The sequence below is a fragment of the Amphiura filiformis genome, chromosome 1, assembly GCF_039555335.1.
Source record: "Amphiura filiformis chromosome 1, Afil_fr2py, whole genome shotgun sequence".
NCBI lineage: Eukaryota > Metazoa > Echinodermata > Ophiuroidea > Amphilepidida > Amphiuridae > Amphiura > Amphiura filiformis.
The window spans coordinates 98,595,657-98,613,931 of NC_092628.1; the positions used below are offsets into that span (position 1 = coordinate 98,595,657).

General features: G+C 35.0%; 1 protein-coding gene across 4 annotated transcripts in view; it reads left to right on the forward strand.

Moving 5' to 3' along the window:
- LOC140159496 (uncharacterized) overlaps positions 1-18,275 on the forward strand; it is a 208,664-nt gene that overhangs the window by 147,307 nt on the left and 43,082 nt on the right. For all 4 annotated transcript variants that reach the window (XM_072182988.1, XM_072183001.1, XM_072183006.1 and 1 more), the window contains 3 exons: positions 1,056-1,169; positions 9,485-9,598; positions 14,145-14,258. In XM_072182988.1, the coding sequence (XP_072039089.1) occupies positions 1,056-1,169; positions 9,485-9,598; positions 14,145-14,258 (342 nt within the window). The remainder of the gene's footprint in view (positions 1-1,055; positions 1,170-9,484; positions 9,599-14,144; positions 14,259-18,275) is intronic.

Below are 18,275 nucleotides of genomic sequence, written 5' to 3' on the forward strand. Positions count from 1 at the left end.
AAAGAAATCTACCAAAAAAACGTTGACAACGTAAAGAAATCAGCAAGTTTTAAAAACCCACCTCGGCTCACTTTTTGAAACTTGGTCCCATTTTGAACACCAACAGCAAATCAGTGTTTTTATTTTATTTCAACTGAATACAGCGTTTCCAACAAGATTACAAGCCTACTTGTTATTCGTTTAATTCAATCATTATTATAAATAATAGGATATTGGCTTACCATGCAAGAACAGGTCGTTCCAGAAAGCTTACAAATTAATATCGCATCTGCACATTCAAGATACATAACACTTCTGGATATGTTTAAAATTTATATAAATATGTTTAAATCAGTACCTTTTACAAATGGGACCAAGTTTCAAAAAGTGAGCCGAGGTGGGTTTTTAAAACTTGCTGATTTCTTTACGTTGTCAACGTTTTTTTGGTAGATTGTATTATAGAGGGGAATAATTCAGATCTGGCCTGATTGATGTAGTGGTTGTTACAAGATTATAGAATGGAGCCTGGGCCCAAAAATCCGTAATCTTGTTTGCTTAATAATAGTCATAATAGGAAGCTGTTAGTATGTTACAGCCTCGGCCGTGGTGAAAGGTTGCTGTGATGAAAAGCAGCAAAGTGAAGCAAAGACATTATATTTTGTAAACTTAGTAGCTGCAAACACAATGTGCTGATATCAAAAAGCAGAATGAAAATTTCTATTCAATTGCTTCAGTAAGCATTAAAAGAACTTAGGTTTTAGTCAAAAGAAACTTGTTCCATACTTAAGATGTAGATAATAAAGTTGTAATAAATTCTTCACAGATTCCAATGAATGCAACCCCAACCCATGTCTGAACGGTGCTGCATGTGTTGATGGAATTAATGGATACACATGTAATTGTCAACCAGGATGGACTGGCGTCAACTGTGAAACAAGTAAGTTTGTTTTTACAAGTGAAATCTTACAAGGGGGGGGGGGAGGCAAGATGTTCCATGGGTAAAGGGGGGCTTGGCTACACTACTTACACTGATCAAAAGGCTAACATGTTTTTTCTTGTGTTCTTTCTATTCATAGATATCAATGAGTGTGCTAGCAATCCATGCCGTTTTGGTGGCCAATGTATTGATGGTATCAATGGTTATACTTGCATATGTGCACCAGGATTTACTGGACCTAATTGTGATACCAGTAAGTATGTGTAAGGTAAAGGGACCTGTATTTACAGGACAGAGTGCCCATCTCTCTTACATTAGCAATTAGGCCAGACTCCACTGGGAAATGTTGCTGTGGGGGGATCGCCACACCCTCTCCACAGTGAGTCTGTTACCTTCCCAGCATTTAAGAATGGCGGTACCCATTTGTACACCCGGGTGGAGTACCTTACTCAAGGGCACAACACGATGGCATCACCGATGCTCGAACCCGCAACCTTCTGATTATGAGTTAGAGCCTGTTCCGCTTGGCCACCATGCTCGTGTAAGTATGAGAGTGGGTGTCAAGTCCACTTCACCCTGATAAAAATGGGGAGCTGTAAGTGGATAGATATACTGGCGCTGTTTAATATGTACAAACTGTTTAATATGTAAAAACTGTTTGATATGTACAACAACATCCAAAATTTAGGGTTAAAAAGACAAAAGTCTTTTGTCTTTTTAACCCTAAATTTTGGATGTTGTACATATTAAACATTTTTTAACATTTATTTTCCTTGGTTATGTACACTACTTGAATCTTTTTAAGATCCATTCAAAGTTTCCCTGCTGGTCAGTTGGTACTGTTTTAGTTTGCTTTTTTGCTGTTTAAATAGTTTCTTGCCATCGTATAAAACTGATTATGATTTTTATAAATTGTTTACAGTCTTTCTCAATTCCCCCATATTTTGTGGCTAATATTGAATCTGAAGCTATTATGCATTCTATTAATTTAGACACAAGGTTGTAGTTGTTTATTTTAAAAGTGATCATTTTCTGTAGACATGCATGAAGAGTATTTTCATATTGCTAGACCTAACAAGTTGTCTGGCAATTTTAAATTTGAATATGATTTTTAAATTTGAATACCAATAATATCATTAAATTTGGGCAAATTTTCAAAATAAGCTGCACAGGCACTGCTTGTGGTTTTTAATGGGTTGCTGAATGAGCCTGAATCCCTATCCATTTGCAAGCTTAAATAAAATGAAATTGATTGCCATTAAGAATAGAAATTTGTTGTTGCTGACTTGTTGCAGAAATGATTAAAACATTACATGTTAGGTCCAAGGATGTGAACACTTTTTTCTTTAATGGAATTTCTTAAGGGAAGGGGCATGAACATTTGGACAGTATTTATTGTGGGACATTAGAGCACATCATACATATTGAATTGCATTCTGAATATGAAGAATGTCCTTCTGATATTAAATAATTTTGATTTTTTGAAATTTGCAATGTAATATACATTTTATGGCAAATCATTAAAAATTGATATTTTTGATATTTAACAGTACTTGAAGTAAACTTTATAAATCTGATGATTTATACTTAAAGTGTATGTAGGTGGGATGAAAAGCCGATGATCAATTGAAAATTTTGACCTTTCGTATTGAAGATATGGATTTTTTTTCCCAAAAAACCAAAAAAAATAGGTCTTTTGGGAAAAAAATCCATATCTTCAATATAAAAGGTCAAAATTTTCAATTGATCGTCGGCTTTTCCTCCAGCTACATACACTTTAAGAATATATCATTAGATTTATAAAATTTATTCGAGGACTGTTATATATCAAAATTTGAAAAATATCAAATTTTAATAATTTGTCATAAAATTTGTATTATATCGTGAATTTCAAAAATGAAAATTATTTGATATCAGAAAGACATGCTTTGTATTCAGAATGCAATTCGATACGTCTGAGGTGCTCTCATGTCCCACAAAAATACTGTCGAGAAATGCTATAAACGCTCATTCTAGATCCCTTAACAGCAGATCAGTTTTCAATAAAACAATAAAAAATCTTGTGGCTAAATTGATAGCACTGATAGCATTGAAACTTAGCAAATCATGCATGTCAAGGACTTGGGAATTTGCTATCGCTCACACATTTGTACCTACTGATCCATGCATCAACTGATCACAAAAAGTCAATTGTATTGAAAAGGAATCACGCCACTCATAAAGGGCCTGTGTCATCAGATATCACAAAAATATCAGGTGAGAAAATATTACCTTTTGTTTGTTTATTTTGATATTTTAGATACTCAGAGATCCCATGGATCCCACCTAAATAATATAACTAAAGAAAATGAAAATAAAATAAAATTTGTGAGCACTTCCCAGCTATTAAACATGTTGGGAGCTTAGTTCTAAATCATAAAAGCTATAATATTCGATCTTATATTATGAAATTTGATTTTTCTTTTTCCAAACCTGAGTTTTTGCTATATTTGTAATGTTTTCACATGTCCCAACTTACATCTCAATCAATCAATCAATCAATCAATCACCTAAATGGAATCAGCCAAATCTGTTGTATCTGTCAGGTCAACAGTCATGTCAAACCCCATAGATCTCCATGTGAAACAGCCAAAATAGAAGGTGGGGTTTCTTTTACTTTACTTGCAATTTCAGCTTAAAATATACAGAAACCTTTCCTGACAATTATTACTAAATATCATTTCAGCATTTGAATAATAATAAAATTAAAATTTGATAGAAATCATACTTGTTTGTTTACACTGCAAAATCACAATTTGAAGTCAAGTTTCAATTCAAGAAAAGTTGCTCCGGGTCGTCATAAGTCAGCTGCTGAAGTTGAGTTCAAAACACTACGACCCTGTTTACACACAAATGAAGTCAAATTCAAATTTGACTGAAGTTGACTTCAGGCTCTGTATATTAAAACAGGGTCATAGTGTAGCCATAAACAGAAACACACTTGCTTCAAATGATAGCAATATTATTATTTTTTGTTTCCATGAAAAATCTCAGGCTTTATGATCCAAAAAACTGACACCAGGAACAACAGGAAGGTAGCATCAATAATAATACACAAATTTTACCTTCAGGCCTCCTAGTAACCTTGAATTGACCTACAAGTTCAATACAAATACAAATATTTAACTATAGATGGTTAAATAGTTCACATTCCCATTTTTAGACAGATTTACAGTTACATGACATGGTAATCCATTTTAACAAATACTGACAGCAAATCCATCAAAATATGGCTACCGTAAACGGTCGCCTAATATTTGGCGCTTTGGGCTCCCTTGACATAATGGGAATTTTAGACAAACTAAAGTGCCCTCCCATAAAAATCCCTAGCTAGGGCACGCACCCTTAATTCTTGTTGGTATATTAGAGGAGGAAGCTCTCTTTTTGTACATGAAATTTATCCTAAGGCAAAGGAGCCAGGTGTGCTATTAGGCGAATGTTTAGGGTATTCTGTTATTGCCAAGGAATTCCAGGAAGTATTCAGACAATCCAGTTATGGTAGAGTGGTTAACTGCACCCATGCTAAACTTGCTCCAGGGTTCTCTTGTTTTTACTTGACCAACTTTGAGAAATTTGAAGAAAAAAAATGGTTGAAATTTGGGCGAAAATCAAGCTTTGTTATGATTTTTTTTTTTAATTGAGCCGTTTTCAACCATTTTTGGTGCAAAATTCTCAAAGTTGGTCAAAATTCAAAAGAATAAAAAAGGGGTCCTAGATATTTTTATCTAGTTTTTTAAAATTAATAAAAAAAGAATATTTTACTCAAGAATTTTTGTTACATGGTACAAAAAAATTCGGTCAAAAAACCTGTTGTGTTGGATTTTCTCCCAAAATGAGCATTTTTGCCCAAATTTGACCACACAGATGAATGAATCAAGTCTTTGCCATTCTAAATGTGTGTACTGTTATATACTTTAGACCAAAAATTTCCATAATTCCAGGGTTAAGAGCACAGAAGAAACCCAATCCACATTTTCAATCACCTCCCTCCCTAACGAAACTTAGGTCATCATCAATCTTTTGGTTTATAACAATATTTTATTTTAATTACCAAAATACAAACAATATAAGAGTGATATTACAAGTAACTGGTAATTCAGGAAAGAAAAATAGACTTGTAATTCCAAACACAGAGTGCTTTCCTGTTACATAATTCATATATAAAAGAAAACACAAGAATAAATACAAAATTAATCAAAAGATTGATAACAGACCTGCATGAATTGTTGAAAGTTTGTTCCCTTATATCTGTCATTTTCATTGTGAAGGGTGGTTGAGTGAATCTTCATTGTAACAATGGTAGAGATTATTTCTAACAATGGCCTAAGGATAGAAAGTTAATCAATCAATCACAGAATTACCAAACTAGCAATTTGGTGGTTCAATTGGGCCAAGTACTGCCAATTTTGGTTTGGATTTCACCTATAATTGGCGCTGGGTGCTTAAGGATCTCTTCTCATGCAATTCTAGTAAAAACCGCTAGATAACAAACATTTTGATTTGAATTATAGGATGAACTGGTTGCATGACTTTTATGACCCTGTTTGGTGGCTCCTTCAAAACTCAACTGTAATAAAATATAAGCCAGTAATTAATCAATGCAGGTGAAATGAATACAATTGCATTGGCAGATTTAAATCCCGTTTTGAATGGGATATATTTCCATGCTGGTGGTTTATAAGTTCAAAAGAATAAAGGAATGTATCTGTATATCCAAGCCTTGCTACTAAGTTTCAAGGGAAAACTTAAATCCATATGGTTTAGTTTTTAAACTCCATGATTTGTGCAAGTTACACAATACAATGTATTTACTGGTAAAGCTTTATGAAGATATGAGTTTGTATCTGTATGGCAGTCTCAATTTGACCATGAGTAACAAATGTAATTGTCACACAATGGTTCCATTTGAGATGAGAGCCTTAGAGCCTATCTGCATGGGAGATATTCAAGTGTATGGTCTAAGCACTGCACTATTGGCCAGAAGTTTACGATCTGCATAAGTTTAAACCTTTCTTGGCCTTTCTTTGCAGACTTTCAATCCCAAAATGCTCCAATAAGGTCACAAATATTGTATGCATATTAAACTATCGGCGAGTTTGTTGGTTTGTTTGTTTATTTGACGTAATCAACAATACAATACAAAAATGCAACATGCATTAATCAAGAGACATCAAGAGGTTTGTAATTTTTGGTTTATTTCCCTAATGTCAAGCTAGTGCATAAAAAATATGATTGCAGAATATTCCTTTTCATTGTGACCATCATAAACTACTTAGCACAGTTAAGTTAGTATGTGTAGGGCCTCAGGGATTCAGATGTCACACAAAGCTGTTAGATATGTGTACAGAAGAGTCATCCCTGTGCACGCTTAAAGTGGCAGACTTGTTAGAAAATGATAGGGGAATTGGCCATGCTTGATACCTTCACTGCACCCTCTACATGTTACCAGTGAACTACCATGATAGATGGGCATAGAGAGCATAAATACCAAGCAATAACAGAATCAATATTGACTATTATATTCATTTTTAAGTAGACAGTTTTTTCATAAGTACTGTCTTCATGTCTGTTTAAGTCTATGTTATGTATTCTATTACCTCCACGACCCATTATTCAAAATCGCGCACTGTGATTTGTTGAAACGCGTCACGTGAAAGACCATTAATTAGCAATAAAGTGGCCAGGGCAACGAACTTTACGTTCTTCTCGCATCATAGCGCACAGCAAAGCGCGATGCAGTATATTAGCGTCGTTACGCATTCTACGCAAAGCATTACGCTTGGTTACGCGTTTTGCAATACTCGCTATCACTTACGCTTTGGCTACGCGTAGGCGCTACACCTTGAGGTAAACAACTTGAAATATTTGGGCAAAAAATGTGATATTTTCTCTTTAAATCGCACTATTTTGTGGTAATAGAATAGAAGGGTGCAGCATTATCCTTTACGCAAATAATGTGTCCTCGGCAGTAAAAGCGTTTAAATAATAGGTTCGGCCGCCTCACCCATTATTTACGTTTTTACTGCCTCGGACACATTATTTGCGTATATACGTCTAGCCCTTTTCTATTCACAGATTATCCATTATATTCCTTTTGTTTGAGGTTCGTTGCCTCGACCATTACCTAGAGTAATGAAGGCAGCTAGCTGCCCAGAGACCGTTATCAACACAATAGCTCAAGATAACGGTCTCAGGCAGCGAGCTAAACAAAAGGAATACCATGGACATTCTAGAAACACTATGGAAAGGATCACAACATACATGTAGAATCTGAGTTGGTTACTAGTCTCAGATAGAATTTTGGAAAAAATGCATTTACAGCTCGATTTAAATGCAAATGTTACATGGCAAGCAGTGTTGTAGTCAAGACCTCTATGTCCGAGACCGAGACCGAGACCAAGACCTGCCCGTCCGAGATCGAGACCGAGACCGAGACCAACCCTTCCGAGACCAAGACCACCCCTTCCGAGACCGAGACCTCTAAGTTCCGAGACCAAGACCGAGACCAAGACCTTGGTTTAATCCCGGGGGATACTCAAGTTTGGTTTGGGTAGGGGTGTGCAGCTGGGAATTTGAAAGGAGACCCATCAATGTACCAAAATGGACCCAAATTTAACAAAATGTTGCAACTTTTCCTCCAATTTTGTGAAATTTTCAAAAATGTTGGCTATAGTGGAGGCAAAATTGAGCTATTTTCCGCGAAAATTTTGAAAAAAAGGACCCATCCTAGGATCCATTTTTGGTCTAGAAAAAAGGAGGTCATTGATATACCGAAAGGCTCAAATTGCTACCCATGTTTGCAACACGTCCCCCATATGGCCATTTGTACTGTACTGAGTACCCCACCCCAGCTTAATGCGGCGGAAGCATTAGCTCACTTTTGAGTCATTTATAACTCCACATACATGTATTGTTAAATCCCTAACCTCATACATGTCAGTATCATAAAAACGATTTCTGTATCTTTATTCTTAACAATTTCTTCAACATTCATTGAAATTTAGGGTAAGGAAAAAGTAATGATCAACAACAGAAAGTCAAATCTTTTTCTTCAGGTCTCGACAGGTCTCGAACTAAAAAGCGTCCGTCCGAGAGAGGTCCGAGAGACTTTTGAGGTCCGAGACCGAGACTTTTGAGGTCCGAGACCGAGACCTTGACATCCGAGACCCGAGACCTGCAAAACCAGGTCTCGAGATGGTCTCGAGACCGAGACCTGGTCTCGAGACCTACAACACTGATGGCAAGAGAAAATTATAGAGGGCTCATGCAGTCCGTATAATAGTAATTCATATAACACCACTGGTGCTCAGTTAGATTTATGCAAATTAAAGTTTAATTAGCATAACGAAGTAAATATTCATAAATAAAAAGTTACCGTTTCGTTGAATGTAAACACTCAGTACATGTATATAAACTTGCCATTGGTTTTTAGAAGGGAATCTGCCTTTATCCTTGCCTGACCAAAAAAACGCTCAACGGTCCATGCAAATTAGTTGCTAGGCAAGAACCCCCGGGATACTACGCGACCAGGGGAGCTTCGCAAACTAACCTGCGGTACTCATTACAAGTCAAGAGGCTGGGGGTGCAAAGCCTTACTGTGACCTACCCATAATGGGGAGCACCATTGGACACAACGTTACTAGGTCTTTCAAATATCTGCTTATACTCACATTTTTCTAAGATATAAATTTTATGGTGTTGAAACAGATTGTAGTCCACGTTGACAACTCTATATAATTTGCATTATTCATTAATTATTTGAATAACAATGGTCACGGGGTGAATAAACTCCAGCGGATTAAAGCAAGTGAATAACCTACCAAACCACTTCAAATACAATTGTCGATTGAGATCAATTCTGTATTTATTTGATTAAATCACTTGCATTTGTCATTAAATCCACTCGCACACTGGTCACATGGGAAGAATATTACACTATCTCGAGGTGTTTTTATTTTGGGAAAAACCCCACAACTTTAACAAAATAATACATCCGCTTTTTTTCCATTTTGTTTTTTGGAAAATGAATACTCTTTTACAACAAATTCGTTTATTTATGCTCGCCGTATATGTAAGATAAATGGTTCAAAACAGACCATCACCATAGATAATCGGTGTCTTGTTGAGGGATGGTTCGCATGTTAGTCGCTCGGAAGGCTCGACCCCTTGGGTCTCGCCTTCGGACTAACATGCTCACCATACCTCAACAAGACACCGATATCTATGGTAATGGTCTGTTCTCACCCTTTATCTACTACATAAAGGATAATGCATTACCCTTTATTTCTTAAATATAGAATATTAAGTCAATATTATAGTTATCCGCTAAAACATTCGAAGGCAAGTTTTTCTTGTTAAAACTATTTCTTATCAACCTATTTCTTATTCTCTATAATTATATTCCTTTTATGTATTTTGCAGGGCCCCGTGTTAGACCAGATTCGGCTGAATCGGGCTACCCTGGGTAAACATGTTGTAAATAAATAAAAAATAAAAAATCAACTTTTCCTTGTTGTTTTTTGTCATCAGATATTGATGAATGTGCATCTAGACCTTGTTTAAATGGAGGCCAATGTGTGGATGGCATCAATGCTTACATGTGTATATGTGCTGCTGGATGGACTGGCGTAAACTGTGGCACAAGTAAGTTTTCTTCTTCATCATTAAATGAAATGTTGATATTGAATGTATCATAGTTTTGTATCACAGTATTTAAGGTGTCGGTGATCTTCAAATCCTTTCTGGAAGATTCAGGCACCAAACTAATGAACACTTCTTAAGATGACTGAACAAAATTGACAAACTTCTGGTCCTTGGATGGATGAGGGAGGGGCACTCACTGATATTGACAGAATAAAAACTCCCCAGCTTGTACCTCTCTGGCAGTTCTTTAAGGTAATACACTATTTTAAAGTGTTGCGATTTGGTAGTTCACAACATCTTGCGAATGGTAGTGAGCTTCGGCAAAAATTGCATAGCTCATTTCCTTGCTAGCGTGTAGAAGAATTCAAATATCACAGAAATGCTTTTATAGGTCCTGTGGTTCTTGAGTTACGTTGTAAAGAGGGCTGAAACAACAACACTTTTGTACACTGTACAATACTCATTAATAACAATAAATTAAGCAAGTTTTCAAAGTATATGATTTGTAGAATGAACTTTTGCAAAACATCAAAGTGTTATTTTTCAATAATATATTGATTTAGACAATAAAAATCGATATTTTTTGGCTGCTTCGACCAACAATACCGCATCTACCCTTAAGACCCCAGTTTATTATGCTCCAGTTCTTTGAGACCTGTTTTGTCACCAAATTCACGCACACTCAACTATAAGATTGTTAAATGTTAAAACTACAACTAAAGTTTACATTGTCAGCATCTACTTTGCATAGTAAACACCACACTTGTTCAGCTCAATCTTCAGATATCTTAGCCTTAAGGATGCACACAGGATCACTGAAGTGTTACATGGCCAAAATTGAGTTTTCATCACTAATGTCATCTTCAAACCGTATTTTATCTTGTCATTAATAGATTTTAAAGAAATCTTAAAATTTGAACCATAAGAAAAGCTATTTTAAAGACCCTTTTTCATTAAAAATTCGTCAAAATGCAAAAGCAAATAAATCATTGTTTTCCGCAATAAATCGCGTTCTCAGAACGCGTATTGCGGCGCATAGCTAGCAAAGACACGCACACATGGTAAACTGGATGGGCGAGGTGATTACTGATTGAGGCGCTGGAGTCGCCAATCATGATCACTACCGTATTTTATCGTATTGATCTCTTCCAAGGTAGGTAAAGCTTGCACCATATTGCATTGCAAAAACTGCGGGCCGACAGACCACCACCGTCCCGTCCCAGAATCAGTAGGCCTACTCGATAAATTTCGCCAAAAAAGTGCTGATATAGTGGTATAAATTATAGGTGTTTTTTTTATATGAACACAATAGTGAATTTTGTGTTTGTTTTTGTTTTGTTTTTCAAGTTTCATTCTGAACTTGAAAAGATGAAATTTATCTGTAAGAAGTAGTTACCCGTAAGATTTAGCCCTGTAATGATGCGCAATCTGGTAGATACGATAGAAAACGTAGGCCCTAAATATTTTGCTAGTAGGCTAGACTTAGCCCGTATATCAATATAGGCTTATTATTTTATGTTTAAAATTTGTTTTATTTCATTCATTCATTCATTCATTCATTCATTCATTCATTCATTCATTCATTCATTCATTCATTCATTCATTCATTCATTTCATTGTTATTATTTGATTTACCAAGTTGGTGTAGTTGGACAGAATATAGGCCTATTATATTAGCTTATATTTTATGCAGTCCCAGCCTTGGTTCGGGAGCCTCTGCTTGTCGTTCAGTCTCGCTTTTAATTTTGAAGACCATAAAAAATAGGTAAGTAGTTACTACCGGTAGGCCTATATTAGGATACCTAAGGCCCTGAATAATGTTTCAAAGTGTTATTAAAACACGAGTTCTCTACTCCTGATTGACCATTAACGCAATGTCAAAAGCGTTGACATTTCAATACATCATATCGACCATCTAGGCATAGGCCTACAACTCTATGTCAAAAATGTCGATATTTGAAATCGCATAGCGAGCACGCGTTTATGAAAGCATTTTCATGAATGTTTTAAGAAAGCATTTTCATGAATGTTTTAATGCTAAATAATAATTTCAAGCGAGAAATATAATCGAAAACGCAAATTGCGTGCTTTTTCATAACCCATTTTAACTACATTTCCATTAGTAGGCCTATTAGGTCTACCATATACCATGATTGCGATAAAAGCTTTTGGTTTTGCAACACTTTTTGCGCATGTTTTGGCCGAATGCCTTTTTATTTGCAATGTTTGTCTGGCTTTCAACTTTCACGTTTATAATGTTTTCTGCATAGGCTACTTTAAAAGGTAAACTGCTTTAAAGCATTTTTCGTGAATGTTTTCATGCAGTGTTTTAAAACGCTCTTTATAGAATGGTGCCTATACGGTAGACCTACTGCATAAACCACAATCTAATTTAAAGTCATGTTCCGTTTTCTACTTTTGAAATTCGGTTTTGTTAGGCTATATAAATTTCCGTGTTTTTCAGTTTTCTTGTGACCTCTCCGTGTTTTGCCCGTTTAACATATATATAGGCCTACTTTTTGTCCGTTTTACAAGAAATTTATTCAAGACATATTACAACTTTAACCCCACTTTTTACACGTTTATTTGATTGAAAACAACAACAGACACACTTTTGTTGTTGTTGTTGTATTTTATTCACTTTTTATGCGGTACAAAATATTTTACAACTTTATTGTGACTTTAGGCCTATAATAGGCCTATGACTTTTGTACGTATTTGATATTCCGTAAAAAGTTAAAAATAAAATATGATAACAACAAACAATTACAATAACAAAAACGGAATATTGAGTAGTGCGACACATCAGAATCTTTTAAAATTTTACTTGGTATTCCTGTGGTGTAGGCCTAGCTATAACGGGCGTTAAAATGCCTATCTTTGGCGCAGACGGGCGCTGTGGTGCCTCTCAAGCACCAACTAAAAAGAAAAAGCAACAGTAGTAACAACATCATGTTTGCGGTTCAGAAAAGGACAATGAACATAAAAATGCAATATTTGTCAACACCAAAAAAAAAAAAAACAAGAAAAAAAGAAAAGAAAAAAAAAAAGAAAGAAAATCTCCAAAACCGATAAATTAAAAACATTGCATTTTTAAAGCAAAATTATGAAAATTAGTACAAAACAGAAATCGCAATTATCATGATTTATGTCTCAATTTATTCTTCATTTCATAAAACTTTCTGATTATCTGCTAAAATAATTGCTTGTCAGTTATTCTATGCTAATTTTAATATTCTGATGTCCGCACATTTTAATACAGAGCATGATCTTTTTTTTTTATACGGAACAGGACAAAATTGTGCTAAATAATCATGGTTTCGATTCGCTGCAACACGACCATGCACTGTTCTACTTATTTGCGTAACCTGTCTGTCTGTCCGCTGCGCCCTGTCGCTCCTCAAACGCCGACGCTGACGACGCGCCCTTGCCGGAAGCTTTGCTGCACCATGGAAACAAGACTGCAGTAAATAAAATGGCTACACCATGTGGATAAAACATCTGCCGAATGTGCATGGATAATTTTGTCTTATTGTATATTTTACCTTCTAAATCACCAAAAAATGCCAATCTGCTGCAGTTGGACGCCCCTTCTCATTTTCTAACTTGACCAAGCGTCACAAGTCACCGGATTATATATTTATGGAATAATCTTCAAAAATGGACCTAAAATCCGCTGTATTTTTCTAAATCGCGATTTTCGGCAAGTTCACTTTTGACCACTTTTAACCATTTTTGGTCCGCCATAGCGTCTAAATGAAGCATCACTGAGGTAAGTTTTTAAGTAAACCGTTTAGATATGGCCAAAATCTAGATAGTATTTTTTCGTTTTTTTAAATTAGAGCCTAGAACTTTTTTATCACCCATGATTTAAAAATTTGAACACGGGTCACACGTTTTTACTGATTTTTGCCTATATTTTAAAAACTAAGCAAAATTTAGAAAAATAAAAAACACTTTCTAGATTTATTTGTCTAAATTAATAAAATTCATGTTTTACAGTTTTTGATTTTCAAATAATTTTTTTATGGCGGACCAAAAATTGTTGGTCAAAAAAGCCGTTTTTTGTGATTTTCTCGAAAATTGTACTTTTTGACCCAAAACTGACATTTTAAATAGATTTATGAGCTCATTTCCGTTCAAAAAATGTATACTTTTATATACTTTACATAAATAGTTTTCGAGTTATGAGGTGAATAATAATGGCTAATTAGTGATCCTGTGTGCCTCCTTAAGTTCATAAAGTTTTCATTCCAAATCAGTTTCTTAGGACCATCATTTCACTCTGCATAAATTGAGACCCACATTCCAATCCAAGTCTGTTCCTTAATTAGGACTCTAGTTTCACTCTAAATTAACTCCTTCAGACCCTATTTTTGAAATCTATGCCGCATACCCCTATCAAATAAATGAAAGTCAATTGGTCCCCAGCACCCACCCCAGGGCTTGGTACAAAGTCAAATTTATATGATCCAGCATTGCATTGAAAACTTCATCAGGCTAACACAATGATTTAAACATAACTACATTTTGTTATATTTTGCAGATATTGATGATTGTGCTTCACAGCCTTGTCTTAATGGTGGCATATGCATCGATGGAGTCAATAGATACTCTTGTAGCTGTCCTGCTGGCTACACTGGAACTAACTGTGAAACAGGTATGTACACATGAGATTAGCTCCAATTCCAGAGCTGTAGCTTAATACCCCCCCCCCTCCACATACCGCCGGCAGTTAACTTTGCCATTGGGTGGGTAAACCTTTAGAATACCTGCTTGTCTGCTACTGGCAAGTGTCAATACAAAGTGCAACTCTCAAAAAAAGTTGAGATTGTTATACCACTGGAAATATCTCGCTTTTTGTGTGCAGATTAATTCACTTAGCCATCAAATTTGTATTTATGTTCTCTTAGCAGAACAAAACTACAGCACAGTGGCCTATGGAGTAAATCATGCATAACACAACATCAGAATCAACTGAAATCATGGGAACAAACTTTGTGAATATCTACTCAAATTTACAGTAATAAAAGGATGCTGGAATCACAAAACACTCCTTAAAATGACTTTTTTCCTCTAGTCCAATTTTACAAAAATGAAGAAGGGAAAAGGGATCCTAATATTCATAGCATTTTCTTGATGAAATATAGCCATACATAATTGTACTTTCAGTCAATGTAAGAACTGTGTAAATTATATGCCTTCTGCTATCACTTTACAACTCGTATCTATTTACAGAAATTAAACTGACAGGGATTCAGTCAAATTCAATGACAACATCCACCCAGTGTAGTGTGGTATCGGAAACATCTACATTTCTTAATATTATTATGCAAAGATGTTGAAGTTATTTCACCTAATAAAGTTTACTGTACCTACTTTCAAATCAATTACTTGAAATCAACAATGCAAGACAAATGTTAATGCCATGGCAATATTTTGCTCAATAACATTTCATAATGATCAAGAGTGATTAGGAATTTTTCTTGTATGTCTCCCTCTGTCTCTCTGTGTGTGCATGTTTTGGGCTCACAATGCACAGTGATTAGGGATTGGATAGTGACGTTTGCACAGCATTTTTTTGTGGAACCTGAGAACACATAGGGTATATTGCTGATCCATTGATTAGGCTAATGAAAGTCGATTCCTTGTTTCCCGTTATCCTACTCCGCTCAAATCCAATTGCTGGCCAAATATTTCATTATTTTGAATAAAATGTTGATTTTTAACAAACTTTAACATACCAATAAAAAATGTTGTATTTAAATATATCATAAATCTCTTTCTGTTGATTTACAGGGATTTTCTTTGCAGTAGAAGGTATATGGTTTAATAATGAATTAATAATGAATACCTACTCACTTCTCTGTCCCGCACTTTTGATCTGCTCTGATCTCATCCCGTAAAAAATATGGTGAAACTTTTGATAATAGTTGTACAATCACCTTCATGTGGTTGTAAACTACATCTGTAACTACAAACTGTGATTTATCACATGTATACATGGGTAGTTATTGATTTACACCTGTAACAGATGCAATAATGAAATGGTATGAAATAATGAATAATGAAAAATGAAATGGTCACCTACACAGTCATGAATAATTGTGTAACGGGAAACAAGGAATTGACTTTCATTGGCCTTATCCTTTTCTGGTGCATTGCGGGATAGAAAAGGGGGCAAATTAGCGATCAATTTGCACCCTTTTCTATCCCACAATGCACCAGAAAAGGATAATTAATGGATCAGCAATATACCCTATACGAGTAATGTCCTTCTGATATCAAATAATATTGATTATTTGAAATTTGCAACATTATACAAATGTTATGGTAAATTATTTTTAAAAAGTCCTCGAAGTAAATTTTATAAATCTAATGATGTACTTTAAGTATATATAGCTGGGAGATAAAGTCGACCATCATTGAAAATGTTGACCTTTTGTATTGAAGATAAACAAAATTTTCCCAAAAGACATAAAAATATTTAGTACTTCAATGGGGAAAGCTATTTTATGAAATATCAGGGAAATGTGTCCTTAGGGGATCGGATAACAACATTTGCTCAGTATTTTTGTGGGACTTAGGAGCACATCAGACACACCAAATTGTATATTGAATACAAGGAATGTATTTTTGATATCAAATGATTTTTTTTGAAATTTGTGATATAATACAAATTTGATGCCGAATTATTAAAAATTGATATTTTTGAAATTTTAGGTATTTTGGCAAAAACTGTATATCTACAATATGAAGGGTAAAATTTTTCAAATGATGGTCGGCCTTGCCACCCAGCTACATACATTTTAAGTACATATCATTAGATTTATAAAGTTTACTTCAAGGACTTTTAAATGTCAAAAATATTTGGCCCAATTGGTGCCACAGAATGTAGAAGATTATGTTTAACCTGTGTGTTCTGCATATGACTTGCAAGAATTGGCAGCCATAATTGCTATACTCTTAACAGATAAAGTGGTATGGTTCTTCAATAGCAGTTTTAATATTAATGAAGTTTAAACTGTTTGTTCTGCATATGACTTACAACAATTGACAGTCAACATAAATTTAAGCTTAAAAAAGTATTGTGGTATGGTTAGTGGTTTGAATGTGATAATTCATGCGTTGGCCACCAAATCCTGTAGGTTTGGAATGTCAAAGCGGTCAGTAGACTGTGAATTGTGTAGGAGGACAGGAGAAAGGGTTGAGGAGTAGTTCAAGTGATACGTTGAAAATCATTCTCGTACAATTCTAATTAAAATTTGTTTAGAATACATAATCTATTTCTGAGCACTAAAGAAGCTAAGAGTTATGATTTTAGGTGTAGTAGATATGTGTCACACAAAGTCTTTGGAGCTATATTTTAGTGCAAATAGAATCTTAAAATGCCAAAATATCAGAAAGTGCAAAATAGAGGGTCCTAACAATGGAGGCTAGCACTAAGCAGGGGTCTTATGAGTGGTAAAGGAGCCTGAAAAGGGGGTTTGTCACATGTCGCACACATGTCCTTACCAAAGCTTCAGTGGTCATACACTAAGCAAAATCTGGTGTTTTTTAAATACCTGGGCAAATTTTTTCTATGCCTTGTTGCCCCTTTAGTTTGGTAATGATACAGGTGCAAATTTGGTTCACATTGCAGTTGAATTGTGCACTAAGTGAATTCCACAGAGCATATATTATACACACTTACAAGAGTGGTTTGTTAGCATGCTTGCAGCGTAACAGTTTAAAGGCACACCACCAAACTCCAGGTGAAATGAAATAAAGACTAATCTGTGCCAGCAGGGAGGTTCTCAAAAATACGTTTAAGCCTGGGCCAATATAGATAACAGAATACAAAAGTCTTTAAGCAACTCCATAGGTCAATATTTGACAACAAAGATTAACCTTCCTATATAGGTATGAAAGGCAATTGTGTTTATAATCATTTAACCTTGGTACCATGTTTTTGGAGGCCAGTTGAAAATTTTGAAGATTTTTATTTATTTATTTATTTATATATCATTTATTATAACATTTGACAAATGCAATTTGACAAACTGCAATATTACAATTAATAAATTAAAGGCATGCCTTAAACACCAAAATTACAACTTTAAAATAGAGAGGGGGGAGAGAGGAAGAGTGGGAGAAAAAAACATGTTAATCACAGATGAAAGAATACATGAAGGAATTGGCTAAAGGAGGTAAAATTGGAGAGCTAACTTAATGACTGAAGTGAAGTGAGCTTGAAAATTGCATCAGCGAGAGGGTACATAAAATGGGATCAAAGTCTGTGAAAGAGTCAGCCTTCAAAAGGGGTTTTCAATAGATTGGGAGTTAAAAGTTTGTCCGGCTTATAATTGGGGAAATTTATTTATTTACTTTTACTGCACACATCAATTAAGCCCCATCTGACACCCTCCTAAATTCACATAAGTGTTCACCAGCCACGCATTATTCAATGTGCAATTAGTGTAAGTGCTGCATCCCGCTGTATGCAAGCAATTCAATACACAATGTTATTAGTCTCATATGTGACACGATCTGGTCCATGGGGGCCAAAGGCGGCAAATTTGAAACTGAGATATAGGTAAAAATAAAGAGTAAAAAACAATAAAATACATAAGAAAATAGACGTCAAAAAACTTCATAATTTCATAACCAAGTATGCTAGGCCTTTGGTGTTTTCAGT